The sequence below is a fragment of the Lycium ferocissimum genome, chromosome 8 (assembly GCF_029784015.1).
Source record: "Lycium ferocissimum isolate CSIRO_LF1 chromosome 8, AGI_CSIRO_Lferr_CH_V1, whole genome shotgun sequence".
NCBI classification, from domain to species: Eukaryota; Viridiplantae; Streptophyta; class Magnoliopsida; order Solanales; family Solanaceae; genus Lycium; species Lycium ferocissimum.
Window position 1 is genome coordinate 22492181 of NC_081349.1, and position 25646 is coordinate 22517826.

The 25646-nt window shown below is 33.4% G+C and overlaps 3 protein-coding genes across 5 annotated transcripts; 1 reads left to right on the forward strand and 2 right to left on the reverse strand.

Moving 5' to 3' along the window:
• Positions 1-6500: 6500 nt before the first annotated feature.
• Positions 6501-11324, reverse strand: LOC132067560 (G-type lectin S-receptor-like serine/threonine-protein kinase B120). 3 transcript variants are annotated; one of them, XM_059460825.1, is made up of 7 exons: positions 9784-11324; positions 8967-9098; positions 8690-8874; positions 8022-8232; positions 7682-7919; positions 7421-7571; positions 6501-6872 (listed from the first exon to the last, which is right to left on the reverse strand). In XM_059460825.1, exons 1-7 carry the CDS (start codon positions 11126-11128, stop codon positions 6555-6557), a joined length of 2580 nt encoding a protein of 859 aa, XP_059316808.1. In that variant the 5' UTR covers positions 11129-11324; the 3' UTR covers positions 6501-6554. The 3 variants fall into 3 exon arrangements, with proteins under 3 accessions (XP_059316808.1, XP_059316809.1, XP_059316810.1); XM_059460826.1 differs by having other exon boundaries at positions 8967-9095; positions 9784-11323; XM_059460827.1 differs by having other exon boundaries at positions 8967-9095; positions 10414-11321.
• A 4428-nt stretch (positions 11325-15752) lies between these two features.
• Positions 15753-19043, forward strand: LOC132067561 (uncharacterized). The gene is made up of 4 exons (XM_059460828.1): positions 15753-16509; positions 16681-17231; positions 17333-17946; positions 18376-19043. Exons 1-4 carry the CDS (start codon positions 16085-16087, stop codon positions 18814-18816), a joined length of 2031 nt encoding a protein of 676 aa, XP_059316811.1. The 5' UTR covers positions 15753-16084; the 3' UTR covers positions 18817-19043.
• A 465-nt stretch (positions 19044-19508) lies between these two features.
• Positions 19509-24072, reverse strand: LOC132066137 (uncharacterized). The gene is made up of 8 exons (XM_059459512.1): positions 23947-24072; positions 22159-22386; positions 21793-22075; positions 21564-21711; positions 20871-21009; positions 20480-20778; positions 20077-20307; positions 19509-19886 (listed from the first exon to the last, which is right to left on the reverse strand). Exons 1-8 carry the CDS (start codon positions 24070-24072, stop codon positions 19664-19666), a joined length of 1677 nt encoding a protein of 558 aa, XP_059315495.1. The 3' UTR covers positions 19509-19663.
• Positions 24073-25646: the final 1574 nt, after the last annotated feature.

A 25646-nucleotide genomic window follows, 5' to 3' on the forward strand; every position in this document is an offset into this window, starting at 1 on the left:
ATCGAAAAGCTTTGAAAAATAGGTGGGTTTTTAGGGTGAAACATGAAGATGGTAACCCAGTTCCACGATACAAGGCTAGATTGGTTTTCAAGGGCTTTAATCAGAAGAAGGGAGTTGATTTTGATGAAATCTTTTCTCCAATTGTGAAGATGTCATCCATTCGGGTTGTTCTGGGCTTGGCTACAAGTCTATATTTAGAGTGTTGCTTGATCGCTAGGATGACGGTTTCCTCCACATAGTCGGGAGGGGGAGAATTGTTAGGTTTTTGGGTTTTCCCTTCCTATGTAGAATTGGATTAATAAAACCCAATCCAATTTGGACCAGGCCACTTTCGCCCAAAAATTCCTCTATATATAGGATCAATTTAGGTCTTATTTTAGAACACAAGGGTGAATTCATAGCAACCATATAGAGAGAAAAACGTACGAGAGAAAGCAGATTTTCGTTCAGAAATTTTCTGCTACGATCCGCTTTAAATTGCGTTTCCCAATTCGATAACCGTTGGATCGTGCTGAAATTTGAATGGGGGGTTCTCAACATCTGGTTCTTCTATTTCAATGTGGAGATCGGATTTTGTTGTCTTTATCTTCAGTTTTTTAGTACGAACAGTAGCTCGTTTTTAGGGGTGATTTCTCTCCTTTCTTCACTAGTTTTGGTGCTATCTTTTATGTATTGTTTCTCCGTGCTTAGCTTTGTTGTTGTAGCTATTTGGAGAATATTGTTGTAACTCTTGTTGATTATAGTGGAGCTTTTGTGGGCCGGAGGTCCCGTGGATGTTTCCTCTTCACCTTGAAGGGGTCTTACCACGTAAATTTGGTGTCTCTTGCATTCGATTTATTTTTGCTTGCTTTCCTATTTTATTGTTGGTATAGCTGCTACCCGGATTACCATTTGTGCTAGTATTTATTGTCTTCTCTTTGTTCAAATAGTGTGGGAAGTTTTGACTTGGATATTTCTTCCGTTGTTACCTCGTCGTGCAATTTGGTTATTGCTTGTTTCTTCCCAACCATAGGCCCCTTTTCATAATTACGAAAGTGTTGTAACACCAATAATATTGAAGCCACTATCTTAAGTATATTTAATGAAATGAATGAATTATTATTTAAGATATTAGGTGCTGATAGATATTGAGAGATAGTGATGCTATCCTCATGAATTTTCTTCATTAGTCCAATCATATCTTCAACTTCTTTTAATTCTTCATACTAGTATTCATACCCGCGCGACGCGCGATCAGTATTAAAAAAATCATTAAAAGTAATACATGTCTTTCAAAGGAGCACTTCTCCTCTTTAAGTGTAAATCCGAGCAAATAATGTGTGTATTCTAGTTCTAGTGATAGAAAAGAAAGTTATTAGAAAATTAAAACAAAAATGCCTTCTAAAATTGACAATTCTATAATAGGATAATATAATTGACACATAGCAGGCCTCGAAACTCCTGTATATAAAAGAGTTGTGAAAACACAATAGGTCAAATAACTTATAGCTTTAAAGGATCATTACAGATGACATTTCGTAGGCACATTATCTCCTTTGGACAAATTGAACTTGTTTATTCTACAACCGTGTTATTGAACTGAACACTTAATCTCCACCCTCTTTTCAATTTGGTAGTCAACAACTTGAATATTATCTTATCTATACAAAAGATATTTATGTACCATCACAATGGTTATCATTATACAAAGCTACGAGTTTAAACACTCAATGTGTCTATTAAAATTAATGCAAGTACGTTTCATCCATCCGAAATCATCTTCCTTTTCCTTTTGATGTTTCAAATAAATGTGATAGAAATCCTTGAAAACGAAAGTGCTGAACCTTTCTCTACCTACGCATATAAATTAAAAATTCAACTTCAAAAACGCTATAAGCTGTTGAATTTGCCTGTTCGGAAAGATGTAGTGGAAGATGAAGTAGAAGAGCAAAAAGGATTCAAGCTAAAGGAAAGCTCGCATTGAAAACCTGGTGCGCTAATATTCTAATTGAAACAAAAAACTCAAGTTTTTAGATGATAACAAAGCCTAGCAAACTGACCAACATTTTTGGAGCGAGATACTAAATTAAGTTTCCTGTTTATTCATCTGCTTCATTACTCCTCACTCCTCTGCTTCGTCACTGCACATGTTAAAATCAAATAAAATGCCAAAACCACATTTGTCTAATAGCATCAAAGCTATGGGCAAGAAAGGTTGGATGTTCATAGATTTAACCAAATAACCTCTTCAGTCTTTTCTGAGCATCGCCATGTAACATCACCATCAATAGGTTAAGCCAAGTAAAACCAAAATCAGGAAAATCTGTGGAACTATTTAGACATTTAGGCAACAGTCCAACAAAATGTGAAACTAAAGAAATAAATACATAGGCAATTCAAATGACTAATATATTGCCTTGTTACATATAATTAAGAATTTCAACAATATTCAAACAAAAAAAGTATCAAAGAAGCATCTTCTATTTAGGCATCTAGTTGTAAATAGCCCCAGCGCTATGGAACGAATGATTATCTCGGACCTAATCACCCCCTATATGTGAAACTTTCTCCTATAATGAAATGAATAACCCCAACCCCGTTAGTCATCCCATCAATTATCGTCGATCAAAAAAAATAGCAAATTCAGCTAATCTTCTTATCCAACCAACTAAGAATCTTGTATTAAAAAAAAAATTACGTTGAAAATTATAACTCCAATTCACAGCATCAAGTCAGATTACATAGCTAAATGGAAGTTAATAGCTACCTTTTAGAATTCTGAGGCCCTTTTAAGAGCTCCATGAAACTACTGCACATCGGGGAGAAGATTTCTTTGAAAGAACTATAGATGAACTTATCGTCTGGGTTTATGCTTTTGTTGTGGATCAAGGTCAAGGGGAAATAGATTATTTGTAGCAACAATGTGTTGAAGAAACTTAATCTTTGCTTTTTGCCACTAATATGAATACAAAAATAGGCAAATTTTGAGAGGACAATTCACATATGAAGTTGTTATCAATATGAAAGAATTCCTTGATAGTTTGAGCCTCATATATATTGGAATAAATGCATTAGCATTTTCTAATAAGAAATATTTCCTAAAATTATATGAAAGCAGACTTGCACAACATAGAAAATTTTGTTAAAAAGTCAAACAGACATGCAAAAAGAATAGAAATTTCATGACCATACCATCATTATCAAACATAGGGAGATATGGTTTTTTGGTTCAGTTCCTCTTTTCTCACCAATTTATTCGCCTCATATCCTTCCAGATCTGCCTTACCCCATTTCACTTGTGCTCCTGACACAATATCGGTGGAAAAGCTTTAAGCTGCAGTTCAGACCTTAAAAGGAGAATTCATATGCTGGGAAGAGAGAAATACTATTAGTACTAAATCAAACCATTTACACAATTTTATTATTTCAATCCCTTTTTCTTTTGTAAGTGTTTGTGCCCTTTATCCCATTTTGAAACCCATATTGCTATACATGTTAACTTTAGCTTAAAAAGCTTACAAGCAAATAAGCCAATCTCTTTTTAATTGGTCAAAATAGGACATTGTTTTGCAATATACCTTATTGATAGTCAATAGTTTAAATCTCTTGGCAATATACCCAATGGATAGTCAATGCCAAGGCGTCCTGCCCCTTCAACCTATCACAGAAGACACAGTCTCTTCTTTTGATGGAATAGTTGTTTATTCATATCATTCAGCACTATGGTATTTCCTTCGTCTGTTTAACGGTTTTGTCTATTAAAGGCAAAAGATAGCAATGACAACAACACTTCACACAAATTTGAGGCTAAATGGTATTTGACTCGGCATTACTTCCTATAAAGGAAAAAGTGATAAAAGCAAAGAATGATAATCAAATAGTAAAAACTAAAAAGTAATAGATCCGCATTGCACTGTTCATCCTACTGAATTTGGTGTAGCATACCTGATAGTGTGAAAGATCTTTTTCCGAACGCGGCAAGAAGTAAGTTTTGACCCGAAATCTAGAGGTAATAATTTAAACTTGAGACACATACAATTACTTTCCATACAATGAAGCATACTGCTAGTTAAGAGATTGTGTTCATGAAAACTAAATTCTATATTGATCGACTTTATTCTTAAAGGAAAACTTTGCTTAAAAGACATTGCACTTCTTGTATTTCATCTCCTATCAAATTCGATAGCGCTTTTACTGTCAAAAAAATGAGGGAAAAAGGAAGGAGTCAAACAGTGAAGCATGTGCAGCTAATTAATAGGAATCATCGTAGTGATGCATAGTGGATTAAATAGATCATTCAACTAAGCCTTTAGCTTAATCATGTACCTAAAAATCTAATCTCAACTAAAGATGCAAATCAGGCTCTACTATAGCAAAAATAAATAGAAGTAAATAGAAATAATAAGATGATGAAGTGGACATTAGATAAAAACATACCCATTTAAAATATTTGTTGGAACAGTAAGAGGAAACCTCGTTGGCTATTTGAGAAGTTGGCATTGAATTTCTCCCGGAAAAGCGAGCAAGTCTAAAAAATATACAAATTTAAATCACAATATAGTGAAGCATCAGCACAATACAAAAAAAAAAAAAAAAAAAAAAAGAAAGAAAAAACAAAACTCAAAACAGCCACCTGCAAAAGTAGTAGAAATGTAATATTAACTTAGAATATTCAAAACCTCAAAGGAGAATCCGAAAATTTACATCAACTACACTCTCTTCCAGTTTCAAAAGTTGGAAGTATAACAAAAACTCAAAACTAATAAAGACTTTAAGATATATAAACTTTACGATATCATTTTTTTTTTTTGTAGCAAGTTAGTGTGCCATTTGAAACTACTTCAAGCAAGATGGAACACTTTGGTAAGCCTCAACTTATTTCTCATCCCATTGTTCTTGTTCTCATGACCAAGCATAAGAGAAAATAAACAGAATAATCAGATATTATTTTTAAAATAAATGTAGGACATAATTAACTCAGTTGTAGATACATCAGCACGATTTGCATCCTCAATAGAACCCTATGAAGTTATTTCCATTCACATCGAATCTAAAGACGATAATCTCTTTCGAGAGTAGCACTACAAGAAAAAATATATCTGGCAACAAAAAATTTTTTGTTGCCATAGATTGATTATTGTTGCAAAAAGCTTGTTGCATGAATTTTTCCCAACGGCTGTTATTGCAACAACGTGTAACAACTTTTTTTTTTTTGTTGCCAAAAGTACTTTTTGCAACAATAATCAAAACTATGGCAACAAAAAAATCATTTGTCAATAATAAAACTAAGTTGTTGCCAAATATTAAAAAAAAAATAAAAAAAATTGCGATTTCTATACTTTCTTGTAGTGTAGAATGAGATGTGATTCGTCTTTGCTTCACTGGGTACATAGCAAAAGATCGAAGACACCATAACATTGTAACAATTCAGCAACCATGAAAAATGTAATCATTTCTATTATGAAATATAAATGTCGAACAACCCAACAATTGGAATTAATGGTTCCAAAGATTTTACCCCTTTTCCCTATTTTTACCAATATCGTGGGATATTGGTAAAATTGGTGTGTATAAGATTTTGCTCCTTTGAAACTGAACGGCTGAAGTTTTCACTTTGAAACGCTTTGCAAAACTGAAACTGCTCCTACTCTTTAGTTTGCTCCTTCCAGTTTTTTTAACTGTTGCAATTTTTTTTATTTTTTTTATTTTCTGATTTTTGTGGTGATGACACTTGTCATTCTACCATTCTTTATCTCTCCTATTCTATATAGATAGATCTTCAACTTCTTTTAATTCTTCTCCATCAACTCTTGCAAATTAATCCAATGGCGTAAAATGACAATAAATAAGAAGCAAAAAAAAAAATGCCAAAAGAGACCTAGTAATTTGGCATAGTTTGATCAATTGACCTAAACATGAACAATTTACTAATTATATAAAAGAGAGTACAAATTATCAAGTGAATAACCTCACAAAATTCACTCTTAATTAAAGAGGTTTACGTTCTTCTCTGAACAAAAATTTCTTAACGATTACATTGTGGATATTGTTAAGTGAGAAGGAAGGAATTTCAATTTATAGGAATCTAAAATCTTATAATTCAAGAAAAGAATTAGCCAAATATGAAAGATTTATTTACTATCAATTATGATAAATATTTTACCTTTCAAGAAAAAGTAATGAAAATATGATAAGAAAATGAGGGCAAACATCTAACAAGCTGTTCTATATGAGCCTCCAACTTCATGTCAACTTTTTGTTTTTATACACACACATCATATTACAATTAGGGACTTTTCTTATAACCTTAGTCCCATTTTTGTCTGCTACATAATACTCAGGAAAACGCTAACAATGCAGCTATTCATATACCATGTCTATGCAGTGTTAACAATATTATCTTTGCAAGCCTATGTAAAAATACATAAGTAAATTACTGAATATGTTTCTAAAGAACACGCTTTAGTTGAATATATATACACATTGGAATCATGAAGACTAAATTTATAAAAATAAAAAAAAAAGGAAAGGGATTATATTTACTATATGTCAAAAATTGATGGCATCCCATCTAATTATCGACCAATTTCAATGGTCACAGTGAGCTCATTGTTAGAGACAATATCAGACTTAGCAGCAGAAGAAGAAGATGTGTTATTGTTGGCATATTTTCTAGTCATGAAAGATGGTTGATTTGGGCTCGGAAGAGAAACAATATTTTCGCTACCAAGCATCATAACTATATTTGATGTGTTGGGTCGATCTTTTGGATCTTCTTGTACACACAAAAGACCAATATTAAGGCATTTGATTGCTTCTTCTTCGTTGCATGATTCATGTAGTGATTGATCCACTAAGTCCATGGCCTTATCTTCTTTCCATAATCTCCATGCCTAAAATAGTACACATATGTTAATACAAAATAGTAATAGCGCGGATATATTTACTTCAGTCCTGTAATTGAATAATAGCCGTCATGAAAATTCAAATTTCATAGGTAATGTCATGAATTAACAATAACTAACTTTCAATTACATGGACTAAAAAGTGACTATTGTTAATTTTATCCCAACACATTAGTAAAAATATAATTATATGAGATGATAAGAAGTGAGTTTAAGTATCCAATATCAAGAAATTTTTTATAGTAGGTCCCTCATGATTAAATCTGAAGCCTCTAATATCAAGCTTGTTTTTAGAGAAGGAAATCTGCTGATGATTTTGCAAGAAAAAAGTTTAAGGGGAAATGACGAAGATGGTATTTTATTTTTTTGAAATCCAACCCCCTTTGGTTCTGGCATATTATGTACTAGTGCTAGATTTAAAATGGACAAGTTTCACTAGTGACAGACAAGTTTCACGAGAAATGTCCCTAGTTACAATAGTCGTAATATATATGATGCAGTAAGCAAATCAAGAATTTAAGTAGTTCTTCACTTACATGGCCTAAGAGGTTCGACGCTTCTTCTTGGTGAAAAAATCCGGTATTCCTTCTTCCACTGATGATCTCGAGTATAACTATTCCAAAACTAAATACATCCGATTTAGTTGAGAATAATCCATCTATTGCATATTCCGGAGCCATATAACCACTGCATAAACAGTATCAAAAAAACATATCAATGAACAAGAAAATCAACAATATTGCCTATTTGAATTTCAAAATCATGTCAAGAAGACAATAGGAATTAGGACGACTTACTAGGTTCCAACCACTTTATTTGTATTTCCCTGTGTAATTTTCCCTTCAACAACCCTTGCTAAGCCAAAATCTGATATTTTTGGATTTAACTCTTCATCCAATAATATATTACTTGTTTTGAGATCTCTATGAATGATCCTTAATCTTGAATCATGGTGCAGGTAAAGAAGTCCTCTAGCAATTCCCTCTATAATTTCAAATCTCTTACTCCAATCCAATATCATGCATCGTCTTCGATCTTGTGGAGTCGTCATGCAAAGAAATAATCAAAGACTTTAACTTATATACACCGATAATATAAAGACATTTTACACTATCAGGTCAGTAAAAAAATACTAACCAAATATGAAGGTGTCTAGACTTTTGTTTGCCATATACTCATAGAGTAAAATCTTTTCACTTGATTGGAAACAATAACCCAAAAGTCTAACAAGATTTCTATGTTGAAGCCTTGCAATCAGTATTACTTCATTCTTGAATTCATTTAAGCCTTGTCCAGAATGACTTGATAGCCTCTTCACTGCAATTTCTCTTCCTCCTGAAAATATGCCCTATAACAAATTTTACCAGTCTTATTAATTCCAATCAAGAAATGTGTATTATATAAGGAGTTACTTGATAATAATATGACACAATTTTTAAAAAAAAAATGAGAATGTTGGTTAGGCCCACGTCACCGGCTTGATTCTACTACAAACTGTCTAGCATTTAAGTGGAGAAGGAATAAGGGTCGAGCTCATTATCCAAACCCAGAGGCCGAATTAGGATTTGAGTTTATGGGTTCTGGATTCCTGAAAAGACATTTTATTGAGATTTGGATAAAATATTCATACATATTAAGTGGATTTTTAAACATAAATACAGGTCAGAGCCAAATTACTAGGTTCGACCAAACCCCATAAGCAGACTTGTGGCTCCATCCTTGTCCAAACCGGGCTTCAAACCGCACGGAACTAGCTCTCGGGAATTTCTCAATTATAAAATTAAATAGTGATATTGGGTAAGTACCTTGTAAACAGGACCAAAACCCCCTTGTCCAAGCTTATTTTGTTCTGAGAAGTCATCTGTTGCCACTAATATGCTTTCCAAACTAAAGAATGGAACATCAATATTGCCTTTATCTTCATCCTGAATATTTATCAATTCTTTTCCTTCTCCTTCAGTATTCTGCATGAGAGATTTTGTACTACTCTCTGTATATAAAAAAACAAAAAGAAAGTGAGAAAAATAATTGAAAGATTGTGCTTCATTATAAAAAGAAAAAAAAAAAGAAATTTGTTGTTACCTTTGACTTTTGAGCTTCTTCTTTTTCTATAATATATGTATGTAAAGCATGAAACAAAGAGAAGTGCAGCAATTACACCAATAGGTATGGCAACTTTCAGCTTTTTTGAAGTTTGCTTTTGATGTTCATCTGCTAACCAAAGGGGAATACAAAGAGGAAATTTACTTAGGAAAATAAGTTAGAGAAATCACAAGTTCATAAATAGACAAATAACAGAGGAGAAAAGAAACAAAAGATGTATTTTAAATCATTAATGAATAGGATGGTTGGAATCCTCCACTCATAACCAGAGGTCTCGCATTCGAGCTCTAGTAATAGACGGCTTCTTGGCAGGGAGCGCTTTACTCTCTTAGTGGGCCTATCCGATGCGAAATCGGATTAGTCGGACCGATAAGCTTCAAATACCGGATGGTTAAACTAAGTTTTTTTTTTCTTTTCATTTTCTTGATAATGGAGAAAAAAGAGAAGTAATTAATAAAATTCAATTTGTATTCAAAAGAATGGTATAAATCAGGTAAGTCCACTCTACCTATAGAAGGAAACATTTGAAGTACCATTATGCACAATCAAAGATTACGGTAGAGTAATAAGTATCCGTTCATCTTTAATTATAGGTCTCGGGTTCGAGCCCGAAAATAGAATTCCCTTTGGTAGGTAGGAGACATTTTACCTCCCAAAGTGCAACTTCCAGGCACGAACCCGAATAAGTCCGATCCCAAAACAGATATCAAATACCACCATATGAGAAACCAAAAAGAAAAAATACATCATGCATCCAAAATTTTCAAAATTAGGAGAAAATATAGCAAATCATCACCTTTGTTACTTGAAAATTCAGAAGCTGCAAGCCTGACGTAAATGGTGCTTCCATTAGCATTATCTTGAGAGAGTTGTTGCAAATTTAACAGCTCTCCACTCCAAATCAAACACCCAATATTTCCACTATTATAAGAATAACCAACACAACCACAATTCTCCAAACATGCACTTTCACACTCTGCTTCATTCTGAACTCTCAAAGTTTGATTATTTGCAGGTAATCTCATATTCTTGTGCACCCAAAACCTGTCCTTTTCACTAAACTTACCACAATTCAAACTTGTTTTCCTCATACATCCACTTGAAAAACTATTCAATCCCCAATCTTTTTCGAACTTAGGCTTAAAACCAGGCAAACAATCACATGTTGAAGCAGAGTTGTTTAGTTCATTACAAATACCAAAAGCCCCACAATAAGCAAAAACATCACAAACTTGTTTTGGATCAGTGTAAAAAACACTCCAAGCATTTGTACTATCCATCCACAAAAATTGTTTTGTTTGTCCATTGACATCCATAACGAATCTTGAAATAAGTGCAGGATTAAAGAATTTGTACATGTAATAAACCTCATCATCATTGTTAACATATGTGTAATTAAACATAGGATTTGGTTGATATGGTACACCTGTAAAATTGTTGCCTGTCCAAGGTCCACTATTCCAATAAATCACACTATGGTTCCACATATTAACACCTTGGCCACTATACTTATCCATGTCAACTTCATGAGTAAAGGGTCCCGGTGATGGATCATTCTCGCTTTTCCATGAAGTAAGGACCTGCTTCAGCCTCGTACGTTTGTTGTACCCGAATTTTGAACCAGGCATGAACGTGTGAGACGGATGATCAAAACTTGTCCATAGAAAATTCGTTGAATTTTTACTATCTCCATTACTCAATATCAAATTCCCATCATCAAATAGAGTTGCTACAACTTGGGAATTGTTAGAATTTGTGGAATACTTGATATTTGTGGACCAAATTGTATGTCTAGTACCATTGAGGAGTACCAAATTTCCATCTACAATCTTGAATTGTGCAAAATCCATTTCATATATGGAAACTGGTGTCTCTCTATTTGCAACCCAAATAACAGTTTGTACACTTAGTTTTTTGTACCATATGCCTATGTAATAATTAGAATTGTTACCTGGTGTGAAGAACCCCATTTCAAAATTCCCACCTGATGAAACTACTGTTGAGGCAATTGTAATCCATTTGTTTGCATCAATTGTGTCACCAATAACTGAATTATTCTGGCTTGCTAAGGTTGTTGCAGCTCCTAGGCTTTTGAGAGAGGAGCAAAAGAGTAGAAAGAGAAAGACAAAGAGAGAAGACATTTCTTTGTAGTTCCAAGGTTGTAGCACTTGGTTTTTGTGCACTAGAAAAGTTTTATGAATTAGGAATATGACAAGAATGTTTGATAAAAGTTTACCATAAGTCTATTTTAAAAAAGGAATGGCATTCATGTTCGGTACTCCCTTCTTTTCCAGTTATGCGATATAATTGGAATCGTATGAAATTCAAGAGAGAAATAAAAAAAATTAAAAAAAAACTTGTAATATTACACATGTTATATTAACCATGAAACTTTGTCATGACATGTATGAGGCTATAAACGCATATGCATTAAAGATATTGAACGAGAAAATGACAAAGTTAATTTTTGTGTGTAGAATGTATCATAGATTTTTTGGATAGCCCTTTAAAAATATATCACATAAATTAAATTCAAATATCTCTTTGCTACATTAAGCAAATCTTTACCTTAAACCCACAAGACATAAAAATCTATTTTCATAAACTTCGTGTCTAGTAAATAAGATAAAATGAAATGGAGGGAGTATATATTTGAAGAACAAATCGGAATTGTCCACTTAATAATTTTGACTAAAATTAAATGGGAGTCGTTGCCAAGTCTACGTTACTAAATTTTCTCTAGATGGTTCCTACCCTGGTATCTCTATGATTTTTGGGGGTCAAATGTTGGACGCTTGTTTACATATGTCACTTTTTACTTTCAAAATTCGACCAAGAACAAAATGGATTTTGAAGTCAATTTTTAGAAAGAGTTACGAAATGAAATAAACAACAAAGTTGCTTAGGAATCATTTAAATGATTATCTAAATTCTCATTGAATATATTTTTTTGTTTAAAAACACAAAAAATTAAAAATAATAAATAAAAAAGATAGAATATTAATAAAAAAAGAGAAAATGAAATAAATGAAAAAATAAACGCTTAATATCCCACTTCATTACCCATGATTTCTTAACTCGTGTCATTTTCAATGGGTAGTTGAATTCCACTGATTAATCTCTTTGTGATTTTTCTATTGTGGGGGGTAATTGATTTCTTAATTATCATACAAATTAAAAAAAAAAAAAACTAAAGGTTTCTTAGACAAGATTTTATCTTTTTGTGTTAAATATTTTTATATAAGTAAGTATGAAAGGGAAAGGCATAATCTCTGGCTCGAACAAAATCTGCTGCAATTTTACAATTGGTTAACATATTATTTCTTGTGTATACCCTATAATGCTCAATATCTTTATTAAAAAAACATCTGATAAATTACTTCCTTGATAAGAAAATCATGGAGGAAAAAAACTACTAGTACTCACTACTTAAGAAAATAGGTTAGGCATAGAAGTTAGACACTTGATTGTGGTACATTTGAGAATTCCCTTTTATTTAAATACTTCTATAACTATTGATTTTTCTAATTAATCTTTTTAACATTAAAAACTACTCAGTATTTATGGTACTTATTAATTATTATAGTTTCTGAAATCTAGCTTAAAATTATTATAGTTTCTGAAATCTAGCTTAAAATTATTATAGTTTCTGAAATCTAGCTTTTACTTCAAACAATTGGGAAATCAATGTTCAAATTCTGAAATCTGATTTCCACTAAACATATTTTACGAAAGGCAGGAGTTTATCTTTTTGCTCTTTTTCTTATTTGTTTATTGCAGCGGTCAATTACAGACACTATAGTCAATGCAAATGAGCGAAAATAATGTTGCGTTTCAAACGTCGGCTTCAACCAGTAGTTCAAATAAATAGATTAAAAAAGAGAATTAAACATCTGTGGTTTAAATCCCAATAAATGAACAAAATCTTGATAGGGAGCGTTATACCTCCTTGATGAGTGATCTAGGCCGCTAATCCAAATAAGTTTGCGTCTCAAACTAAGTATCTTTTACCGCGTGAGAAATAAAAAAGCATATAGTACTATTCTTTATACTTTTAGCTCTATTCTGAACATGAAAAAAAGTTTTGATCCATGATCCAACCAGTTACGTAAGAAACCACCAACTTGATTACAATATCATATTCCAACTTTCACCTAAAACATTATGATATGCATATGTATCAAGATGATGAGTGTCTTTATCTTGCTTGACTATATGCTGGGTAAAAGAAAATTTCTTCTATAAAGAAACATGTAATTTGTAGGAAACCCAAATAAACCTTTGTTATCTAGTATACTTTTATATTAACACATTATTTTTGCTTTCCCTTATGTCGTAAGATGTGATGTAATTCCGAGAGAGAGAAAAATGTGTTCATTTTGGTCGTTTGTTGAGCAGAATTCATAAGTTATGCAAAATTTAGTACTTGTGAAAAGTATTTAGCAAAAATAAAGAAATTCAATAGGGAGATATGATGTTTGAATTTTTGAAACAAAATTACAACTTTCAAAGGAAATCATAATTTATACTGTCTTTTCCTTACTCAAAAATTTAAACAATGAATATATACACCCCTCCTCAGTCCTCTGCGAGCAGCTTGAAAAGGACTTAATTTACGAATAGGAGCAAGGTAACCAAAAAATGAATGAACTTAATAGCTGAAGCTGTGTAATCAATTGTGAAAAGCTATCCAATATCAAAAGATAATGATTAAATTATTAAGATCTAATGTTAAGTGTTTGTATCAGAAAAGGAAATGTCCGTTAGTCGAATCCATAAGCATGCCCGATATCATAAAAATTGAGAGGTCCACTGTTAAAGACTTAAAATAATGCATGCCTCCAAAATAGACATGTCACCATTAGGTTTTTGATTGTCGCTATTTTATAGAAGCAAATATGCACTTATCTTTTTATTAAAAGATATACTTTCGATATCTAGAGATTATATAAAACTGCAAGAAGGTTCAAAAATTAAACGTCTAAGTTTAAAAAATAATTGATCAGATTTATGATGATCAAATTTACGTTTTTAGCAATGCACAATGGTGAAGAGACACCAAAGGATGTGGTGCAGCGGACTGCTCCTCCCTTAACCAGAGGTTTCGGGTTCGAGCACTGGGTATGGAAAAATATTTGGTAGGGAGCGCTCCACCCTAAATGGGGCCCTACGCGGAGCGAATCCAGATATAATTGGGCTCCAATGCGGGTACCGGACACCGGGTGAGAACCCCCCCTAAAAAAAAAAGTTTTGTGAACGAAGAAGATTTTAAATCAAGTAACGATGAATAAAGCCGAACAAGTTAGAAAGTTAGGAAATTAAAGCGAAGAACAACATTTTCTAACTAGTAAATCAAATTTGTAGCTCTTGAAATCTAATATTCAAATATTCAACGAGGGTTCATCATTTGAATTTTCATATGAAAAGATATTGTTGATGGCAAACTTACAGGAATAGCTACCATAAGATTGGATGTAACCAACTATAGCTACCATTCCAATATTACAGCTCGTAGCTAATATTATGGCAAAATAAGTATTAATTTTGGTGTATTTGGAATTCTTCAAATACACGGATATGTGGCATGTAACGTGTATGACAAAAACAAATCCCTGGATATTAGGCACTAGTCATGCGTTTAATATGGAAAGGTGAAATTAAATATTTTACAATCTCTTTCAGCAAATTAGAATCCCATTAATCACACGTTTCTCCTTCTCTCTCTCCTTATTCTTCTTAGTAACGTAAAATCAATCTTCCAAAACATTCAAAACACAGGGAACTTAAAAAACAGAGGTTTTGATAACACAAAAGCAATTTTGGAGAAAATCTTTTACAAATCAAACTCACTGTACAAACAGTTGAAGTACCGCTTTTGGTGAGTTATGGTTTTGTGGTATTTGATTTTCGTTTTTATTATCTCCATTGTTATGTTTTTATATTTTAGGCAGTGATTTTGTTCATCTCTATGTGTAGTGCCGTCAGTTCATCAATGTGATTAAAAAAAAATACATATACAGACGACTTCGTGTATGTTTTTTTGTGAATCAGAGATGATCCACATATTTGTTTGAATGTTTTGTTACAGCTTTTTTTGAATGTTTTGTGAGCTTGTATTTGAACAAATGAAGACTGATTATCATTACTGTGTATTTGAACAAATGAATAGCTGATTATCATTAATGTGTATTTGAATAAATGATTTTGAATACTTTTGGGTATGTGCTGTTACACCTAGGTGTGTATTTGAACAAAGGAAGAACTGATTTTGATGTATCTGAACACTGGTTTTGTATGTTTTGTTACAACTAACTATGTATTTGAACAAATGAAAAACTGATTTTCATGAATTTGAACACTTTTGGGTATGTGCTGTTACACCTAGGTGTGTATTTGAACAAAGGAAGAACTGATTTTCATATATTTGAACACTTTTGGGTATGTGCTGTTACACCTAGGTGTGTATTTGAAAAAAGGAAGAACTGATTTTGATGTATCTGAACACTGGTTTTGTATGTTTTTTTACAACTAACTGTGTATTTTGAACAAATGATGAACTGATTTTCATATATCTGAACACTGGTTTTATATGTTTTGTTACACCTATCTGTGTATTTTGAACAAATAAAAAACTGATTTTCATGTATGTGACCACTGGTTTGTATGTTTTGTTATATCTAACTGTGTATTTTCACAAAGATTTGTTACACCTTTTTGGTATGTTTTGTTACACCTAACTACATACACCTAATTTGTATGAATAATACGCATATATTCAAATCTTTGTGTCATAATTTGTATATATTTTGTATGTGTTGATTTTATCCATTGTTAGTTGTTTTCTAGAATAATCCCATATTTTATTTGATAATCTATTTCAGGAAGTTAACAAGCATATTGAATTCGGTTGCAGGAAAATGTCGTCTATATCTTCGTTAATTAGACACTGTGGTACTTGGAATAATGAGAACCGTTATGTGAATTTCAAAATCGATGCTGTTGTTTTCAAGGAGTATTCAACATATATGGATTTGTTACAGACAATTGCAACACAAATTGAAGTTAGACACGTCCGAACGTAAATATACATCAAATACATGGTGGAGGGTAGTGATATGCCGATGGAAATACACAATGATATGGGTGTCAGAGTTTACGTGGATTTGAAGAAAGAGAATAAACAGTTAGCAATGTATCCTTTGTGCATAACTATTAATGATAAACGCCTTGACAACTGTGTATCTGATGAAAGTTGTATTCAAGGGGAGATTTTGCAACTTGGATACACAAGTCAGTTCGATTCTATGAAAACGGTCGGGTGTGTAGACTTTGCGTCTTCAAGTTATATCAAGGATGTTGCTGTGTTTGAAAAAGACACCAATCTAATTATCGAAGACAAAAACCAAAAAGAGGTTGTTGTTGATCAAGTCTACAAGGACAAAAATACATTAAAGGCTGTGATGGCAAATTATGCAATTTCACATAGGTTCAATTTTCGTACGGAGAGGTCTAATGCAATAAGGTACGGTCAAAGGTATAATGTTATGTATTTATATTGTATAAGTTGATTTATTCAAATATTTTGTTTTATCAGAAATTGTGCTATGTATTTAACTGTTCTATCATATTATATGCCTTTTATTGACTGATGTTTTTTTACTTAATGTATTTATGTTGATCTATGTATTTGTAGCTACACACTTGTGTGTGTGTCCGAAGAATGTAATTGGAAATTCAGGGCATCAAGCGTTGGGAAATCAGAAATGTTCTTAGTCAGGGAGTTCCGTGACAAGCATACATGTCCGCTAAAGGATAAAGTGTATTCGCAACGGCATGCCACAAGTTGGTTAATAGGAGGGATTGTTAAACCAAAAGTAGCCAACCATAAGAGGAAATACACACCTAATGACATAGCGGATGATGTATTGAAGGACCTTGGCATGGATGTGTCTTACATGGTCGCTTGGCGGGCTAAAGAGAGGGCTATGAAGGACTTAATGGGTGAGCCAGCAGAATCATACAATAAGTTACCCAGATATCTATATATCATGGATAAAACATATCCTGGGTCGCATATACGAATGCGCAAGTCCCATGACAACGAGTTCCTTTATGTTTTTATAGCATTATATGCATTTATCAAGGGCTTTGAGTGTTGTAGACCCATTGTGGTAGTAGACGGGAGCCACCTTAAAACAGCATACAACGGCACATTCGTTTCAGCAAGCACACTAGACGGTGCAGGTAAGCCAAAAACACATATATATTATGAAAATGAAATATTGTATTTATTAAATTTATAAATACATACTAATTTCTTTGTTTAAACGCAACTGAATGTGCAGGCAATATACTTCCCTTAGCATATGGTGTGATAGATTCTGAGAATGACAAGTCTTGGACGTGGTTCTTTGAGCGGTTCAGTTCGAAAGCCTATGGAGTTAGAGAGAATATGTGTATCGTATCCGATAGGCATGAAAGCATAAACAAAGCTGTATGTCTAACTTATCCAAATGTTCCGCATTACGCGTGCATATGGCATTTGTGGGGTAACGTATGTAAGAATTACAAGAAGAGTAAAGATGTATTGAGTCCAGTGTTTTATGCAATGGCAAAGGCATACACACAGGATGAATTTGATGAGTTGATGGCGAAGGTTGTTAAGGCAGATATTCGGGTGGCAGAGTATTTGGATTTAGCTGGAAGAGAAAAGTGGGCTAGAGTGTATGCATCTGTTAACCGAGGGTGGACCATGACTTCGAACATAGCAGAGTGTATCAATCGTCACCTTGTAGCGGCAAGAGAACTGCCTATATTTGATTTTCTTGAAGAAGTTAGGAAGATGTTTGGTAGATGGAATTACACTAACCGGAGGAACGGTACATACACGTTCACAACACTCTCTAAGAAGTTCCAGGAGATGCTATCAATAAATGAGTATCTATGTTTACGTATGACGGTACGTTTAAATTAAATTCATTTAAAATATACTTTAATGACCTGCAATTATCGTTAGCTGCGTGTGATTTATTTGGCTGTATTTGGATGCTCAAATTTTTTCATCGTATCTGATCTATTATTCTGTAATTGTCGGTTGCAGATTTGTCATGTATTTGTTATGTTTTGGCTGTATTAGTCAGGTCTTGTTTGTATATGTGTGCAAGCTATTCTTTATTTTTTTCTTTTATTTATTACACATCCTATACTTTAAATACAATGTTAAGGTAGCTTGCATCAAATGTTGAAATCTTAAGGTTGATTGGTCTTTGTTATTTTGAATGTCAAGCATGTTTGAGGATGTATTTGTATGTATTTGTGTAAAAGCATATTTATGTATTTGTATTTATTTTACTGCATACTCAACAAATACAACTAATGACTTTTGTAGGTGGAACCATCAACCGAATATGTGTACACAGTCCATGATGGAGGAAGGCGTTTCGTTGTTTGCTTGAAAAACAAAACTTGCAGTTGTCGTATGTTTCAAATAGATGAAATTCCTTGCCCACATGCTTGGGCTGTATTAAAAAAGAAAAATCTAAAAGCTGATGATTATTGCTCAGAATTGTTCAAACCGGAGACTGTGGTGAAAACATATGATATACCTGTGGATCCTCTCCCTGACGAGCGTGAATGGAAGATTCCCACATACATCTTGGAGGATGTAGTTTTGCCACCAAGATACAAGAGACCGCCCGGTAGGCCGAAGAAGAAGCGTGATAAGCCGTTAAGGGAATTGCTTATTGGTAAAAAAAGACATGCTTGCAGCACTTGTGGACAGCTGGGACACAATAGACGTTCTTGTAGTTTTGAGCCTCGGAAGAAGTGATTATTTTTTTATTATTTATTTACAGCCATTTGCATTTGTTATTAAAAATACGTTGTTTTTTTTGCAATATTCGAATAAAGGTAGTTAGTTTAAATAGATTACTTAGTTCCGAATAATATAACTTACATGAAATACACACTGTGAATGATGACATAAGTTCATAATCCAACATAAGATATAAAAATACACATATATCTCGTGTATTGTTATATATTTAAATGCAATAACAGCTTGATAAGTTCATAAGATAAAACTGCACATGTATTTATCTATGTTGGAAAACTGTGTATTTGGATATACCTAAAATATATTAAAAAATGCTCAACTTGATGTAATACACAGTGTGAATGATATAAAAAAATGTGGTAATTTGAAACTTGAGTGTATTTGGATATACTTAAAATATATTAAAAAATGCTCAACTTGATGTAATACACAGTGTGAATGATATAACAAAATGTGTTAATTGCAAACTTGAATTCCACTGGATTGTTAGTTGATAATCCAACGTATGATAAACTGCACATGTATGTTGTGTATTTGTATATATTTGAATGCAGTAACAACTTGGTAAGTTCATAATCCAACATAGATAAAACTGCAAAATGTATATTGTGTATTTGGTCAGCTGTGTATTTGAAAATAGACAAATACACTCAAATTACTCAACTTGATGTATTTTGAGATACCTATGAATGCAGTCATAATAGCTGAATATTGGTAAATTAAAAATTGAGTGACACCAAAATGTAAAATACTTCTAAAACCAAAAAATGTGTGCCAAACTAGGTTCACTTAAAACCAATCACAAATCCGGTATTAATCCAAAGTTATAAATCAGTACTAATCAAACATCGATTGCATCAACAGATGCGTAATCTATGGCTGGCCTAATTGGTCTTGGTGGCACCTCATTATCGCTCTCAGCGTCGTCCGCTACCTTTCGTTCTGCGTAGTCCCATAGGAGTGCACCATATCTAATACGCATCATGTTTGCATCAATTGTAGCTGGAACCACTCCACCCGAGCTCAAATACTCAGCAAATAATGCCACGTAAACACCACAATCCCTGGAAAAAAGATGTATGAGAAAGATTAAGAATACTGTACACTTTGATGAGGTAAAAAAATATTTATTAATAAGTACAAATACATATGTGCACATATATTTGAAAAGTGTTTGAGCTTGATATTCAGTTTATCAATTGTTGGAAAATACATAAATACTTTAAAAAAAAAAAAAATACATTAACAACTTACATGCTACCACTGGCCTGCTGAGGTAGATTTTCCGCATAGACTACTTCAAGACTATCATTTTGTGCCTTATCCGCATAAGCTGGGTCTTTGACCAAATCTATGCTTTTTTGGTCTACAAAGAATCCACCAATATGTAGGAAATGTGGTAGAAGTGTAGCAAGTTTCTGTACTTCAGCCCTAACAACTGCATTATGCCCTGCTGCTTGATACGAGTCATACACGTAAAGACGCCTGTCCATAAAAAATAAGGATACCCAAAGACACAAAAATACGTGCTTAGAAAAGGGTATCAAAATCTTCATTCAAAATACAGCGAACACTTATCTTAACAAAATATATATATATATATATATATATATATATATATATATATATATATATATATATATATATATTAAATTACCTGTCCTTGAATGAAAGCACAACCAATATCCAGTGATTTTCTTCTTGTATGTTGACTGGAATCAACACATTGTCAACCGTATGCCACGGGACATTTGCAAGAATCCTGTGCCCCTTCACGTACTCGCACAACACTTGCTCTTCGTTGGCCACATTGGTTTGAGTTTCAAGGTTGTGATAGGCGCTATAGACAACATCAACCTTCTGCCTGAATACACAGTCCACCGTGGTGAATTTGTAATTGATCCTATTGTCATACTTGCCTTTCTTTCGAAAGTAGTAGAAAATGACGTCAATGTGCTACAATCATAAAATACAGTAGTTAAAAACACAAAAAAAAAATACATGAACTATTTCAAAATAACTAAGTGTATAGTTCAGCTATATTGCACCTCATCATTCCATAGTTGGCAAGGCATTGATAAAAGGTAGAACCAATTTTTATCGGCGACAGTTGTGATGCCAAAATTGTACTCGCCCCCATGCTCAAAAACTGCCATCTTCTTTTTGTAATGGTCTTCCTTATAGTTTCTATAAAAGAAAAATACATAAATACTCATCATCCATTATGTTTTGGGAGTATCTTGTTGTAGCTTCTGTGCAATATGAAAAAACAGTTTGAAAAAACAAAATCCTCAAAAAATTGTTTTCATCTCAAAAACACATACACATACAGAGACAAATGAAAATGGTATGTGTGAAAAAACAATAAATATGACAGTATAACACACATACAGAAAGATATATACACATAGAGCGAGACAAAAATAAAGCAGTAGGTATGCCAAAAAAAATCAGTATGTATGCCAAACAAAAAATCAAGTTGAGCATGAATGCAAAAAAAAAAAAAAAAAAAAAAAAAATAGAACAGGTCAAAAAAGATATACTAGTAAGTCTTACAAAGAACAAGATGACCAAAAAAACCAAAGAAAACTTATGTTATGATATCTCGAAAACACATACACATACACAGAGACAAAGAAAGGGGTGTGTATGGCAAAAAAATAAACAAGATGACCGGTATTGATAAAAAGAACAAAATGACCAAAAAAACAAAATCTGTACTTGTGGATAAAAAAACATACTTGTTATCGTGCCTAACAAGTAATCCGTGACGAAGCCACGCACGGTATTGATCAAGAAGCTGTACATCAAGTGGACCGGTAATGGGATCTTGCTCAAATGGAAATTTTTTGTCAAAAATAGGCACATGGATCTTCGACGAACTGCTTCCTGTGTGATGCATAATGAAGAAATAACATATGGTTACATAAATACGTGAAAAACGTTAATAAATGTCAATAAAATACATACCTGAAGCTGAACCAAAATCTGTCATGTATGGTGAACTCTTGTATCTACTGGGACGAGTGGCTCGAGACATTGATGGATGCAAAATCACTTGTTTTCCAGGAGTCTGGCTTGGTAAAAACTCGTCGGGCAACAACCACTGAGATAGAGGTTTTGCGTCCGTAACTGCAATATAGGGCTTCTCAGATACAATATGATCAATGTGTTCCCCGGCATCTTGTTCTTTAACTGATTGTGTAGCTATGTCTGAGGCAGCTATATCAGCTAGGACCTGTGCTATCATGCCCTGATTTAACAAAAAGTTACATTTTTTAAAGTCGCTTGTATTTTTCGTACACTAAAACATTTGATAAAATCCATATAACGTACCTCACTATTGTTCGATGAATCATCTTGTCGAGTGGCATCAGATTCATGGTTTCCTTCATCTTTATCTTTCCGTGATACATCACAAGGGAACTGGGCTGAGCTCTTAGGTTCCCCTGAAAGATCACCTCCGTCATTAATCTCTTCAGTCGAAGCTTTTAGTGTATCCCCACTCTCGTTGCAATGACCGACTCCAATATCTGGCGCATCTCCCTGTCCTGTCTCCACTCCCTTAAAGATATTTTATAAAAAAGGTAAAATACATGAATCAGTTAATTCAAATAAAACCAAATGAATCGATAAAACCCGAACAGTGTAACTGAAATATACCAAAATACATCACAATAAAAAAATGGTATAACAAGTTATGTGCCCAAATAAACAGTAACCCAATTCAAAACAAAAATTCTATAAATACATGCTCACCGAGATTTAATCGTAACTGTGTACGTTCATGATACCTGTAACTGTGTATTTGACCAAAATGAAGAACTGATTTTCATGTATTGTTACACTTTTTTTTAATGTTTTGTTACACATATTTTGCACAGAATTGTACGTTCATGCTACCTGTAACTGTGTATTTGAACAAATGAATAACTGATTATCATGTATTTGAACTCTTTATTTGCATGTTTTGTTACAACTAACTGTGTATTTGAACATCTGAAAAACTGATTATCATGTATCTGAACACTTTTTTTGTATGGTTTGTTACACCTAACTATGTATTTAAATATCAAGCAACTACACATATACTCAAATACATACATGAGTTATATGTATTTAAACAATAGTGTCTATGTATAATCAAAATACAGTTATGTGTATTGAATAACTGCCAATTCGAGCATAAAATACACAGAAACTCTATTACACATACATTGCCGTAATGTTGTTGTTTTTTTCCTATATTACATATTTGATACTCATTTTTATCTGTATATGACTTTCTTTCAGGACCCTAAATTCCTTGTTAAATTTCCTCCAACTCATCCTATACGATATGCAAGACACTCTTAACATGGTGATATTGTTCGCTTTAAGTACCGTTAAGAATATCCATATACCTTATATTTAATTTATTTTTCTTTTCAACTACTACTATGAGACTTTATTCGCACACCCAATAATAATCGTAAGTCCCTCCTCGTCTTCTAGTTTGATTTGGTTGTTTTCGATAAACTTAAGCAAAGATTCAAGTCTCAGTACTTGAGTTTGTGTTCATTCCTTCAATTGATTTCTATCCCTTTGATTTACATTTCAGCATTTTGTATATATCGACATGATCACTACGCGTAAACCTAATAGAATGCACTAATTGATCTCACCTTTTGTTACTACTAAATTAATTTGCAACTGAAATGCTTTTTATTTGTATTCGATATTAGATTTAACAGTCAATTATTGGATGAAGAAACTTTTCATTTTACATATAGATAGATCATGGTACTTAGTAAGTTAATTGAATGAAGTGAGAAATGTGTTTCAACTGATTTTGAGACATTTGAGCAACTCAAATGATAGACAAACAATAATTTACCTGTAGCTTTATCTGCTATAATAACTATAATTAATTGATGTAAGAATCAAAAAACCAATATTCACTAATTAAAAAAACTTCATCAGTCCATCAAAATCACACACTTCTTTACAGTTCAAAATCAAAAGCAGAAGAATTCACATAGACAGAAACATACAGATCTATCCATATCCAAATGCTAAGAATCACAATTTTTTCGGGTAAACTATTAGTAGTACCATTTACCAGTAAACCTCCATGAAAATTACCTCAAAGTTCTGGATCACGAGTAATTCTTCCATTTGATGAGCTGTTATTATGCCCTGCTTTTTTGTCCTTAGTGAAATTGATGTCGAAGACTTGATCGATAGAGTAAACAATGACATAACCGTCATCGTATATTTTGACGAGGCCAATTGATATTTCAGAAACAAGGGGAATGCTAGTAGTGAAGAGATTATACTGAAGAGAAATCGTAGGAATTTCCCTCAAAAAACGGAACTTACGGTAAGGGAGATAAACAGGGGAATAATGAATGAGAATAGTTTCCATAGACGTAATTTCAGTCTCACCTGAGACATCACACGATAAAACCGGATTCAGTCGGAGCAAATAGTATATGATATTTTTAGGGTCAATTTGACTAAAATTTAAAGCTAATTTTGATTAGATTAACTCAATATTTTAAGATCTTAAATTTATTAAAAAAATACATCAAAAATGCTCCTTTCGTCCAGTGGTTAGGACATCGTCTTTTCATGTCGAAGACACGGGTTCGATTCCCGTAAGGGATAGGTACTCATTCCCGGCCGCTTTCAGTTAGTGTTCATTGCTGAGTGATCGCTAGCTATCTGGATGGAAAAGATGGTCCGAAGCTTCCTCTCTCCCCCAGCAAGCAAGACGAGATCACCACTTCTCTCGTAATGGACTTCCTTTACTTCGTAACCTTAGCCTTAGATGTCCTTTCATAGATTCTCGAACCTCCGACAGACAGTAATCTCCATGCATGTGTTCTTTCTCTCCTCCTCTCAGCCATACATACCTTTTTTTGCTTTTGGCCCTTTTTGTTAGGCATTGAACCCCGCCCCCGGAGCGGTGCTTTGAGTGGTGTCCTCCCTTCCCTAATACCTAAACAGAGTTTCGTCTATGGAGCCTAAAGCTTAAACCATGGCAGTAAGCAGTAAGTTGGCCTAGCCTCTCGCCCAGCCTTCGCCTTCTTCAGTGGCCGACGTTGAAGCGTTCAACGTCGGCCTACCACCTTTTTTTTTTCAAGGTTGAGCTTGTTATCAAAAGTGCTATAAGTTGCAATTTTTCACATATCAATTTGGTGAAAATGCATCTTAAAATGTTACGTAGTAATTAAATTTCATGTCGTTTAAATCTCGAAAAGCGAAAAGTACATTCATCAAAACATTTAAAATTCAGTAATCAAAAAACCTTCATCAATCCATCAAAATAACACTCTTTTCTCAAACAGTTCAAAATCAAAAGCAGAAGAATTCGCATCGCAATAAAGTAATCATAGTTGTAACAATGTTTTTCAGGTCAAATATTAGTAGCACTTACCAGAGACGAAAGTGTAATCAGTTGGAGCAAAAATGGTGAAGCCAGTGAGGTTGAGTTTAGTCCATTCAAGGAGGTAATTGTGAAGCATCATAGTAATGGCGGACATCATGGTTTAGCCTGAGCTGGACATTGCTTGTGTTGCGTTCATTACTGATTGCATTTTCGGTGAGTGCTGATCCTGGCGGTGAACGGTTGAGAGAGAGAAGAATAGTGATGCAAAAGCAACGGTGAGAATGAAGAGAGACAAGTATTTCAGAGCTGTTGCCATGCCTACCTTTTGTTAGTTTAATGGAGAGTGCAAATGTGCAATACGTGAAGTGTTAGGGGTATGTAGGCGGGAAAAAATGGAGGGACACGTGTTCGCATATCACTAGTTAATTGAACTTGATGGGAATGACTGCAT

Bases quoted from the DNA above. Each gene is read 5' to 3' on its own strand.
- LOC132067560 (XM_059460825.1), bottom strand. From the start codon at position 11,128: ATGTCTTCTCTCTTTGTCTTTCTCTTTCTACTCTTTTGCTCCTCTCTC. The intron at 8,875-8,966 runs GTAACAACAAAT...TTTTATATACAG, and splicing joins AAGAAGCTCAAAAGTCAAAG to AGAGTAGTACAAAATCTCTC. The intron at 6,873-7,420 runs GTAAGTGAAGAA...GTACTATTTTAG, and splicing joins CGTCGAACCTCTTAGGCCAT to GCATGGAGATTATGGAAAGA.
- LOC132067561 (XM_059460828.1), top strand. From the start codon at position 16,085: ATGGTGGAGGGTAGTGATATGCCGATGGAAATACACAATGATATGGGT. The intron at 17,232-17,332 runs GTAAGCCAAAAA...CTGAATGTGCAG, and splicing joins AAGCACACTAGACGGTGCAG to GCAATATACTTCCCTTAGCA. The intron at 17,947-18,375 runs GTACGTTTAAAT...TGACTTTTGTAG, and splicing joins ATCTATGTTTACGTATGACG to GTGGAACCATCAACCGAATA.
- LOC132066137 (XM_059459512.1), bottom strand. From the start codon at position 24,072: ATGACGGTTATGTCATTGTTTACTCTATCGATCAAGTCTTCGACATCA. The intron at 22,076-22,158 runs GTACGTTATATG...TTGTTAAATCAG, and splicing joins ATTCATCGAACAATAGTGAG to GGCATGATAGCACAGGTCCT. The intron at 20,779-20,870 runs GTGCAATATAGC...TTATGATTGTAG, and splicing joins GCCAACTATGGAATGATGAG to CACATTGACGTCATTTTCTA.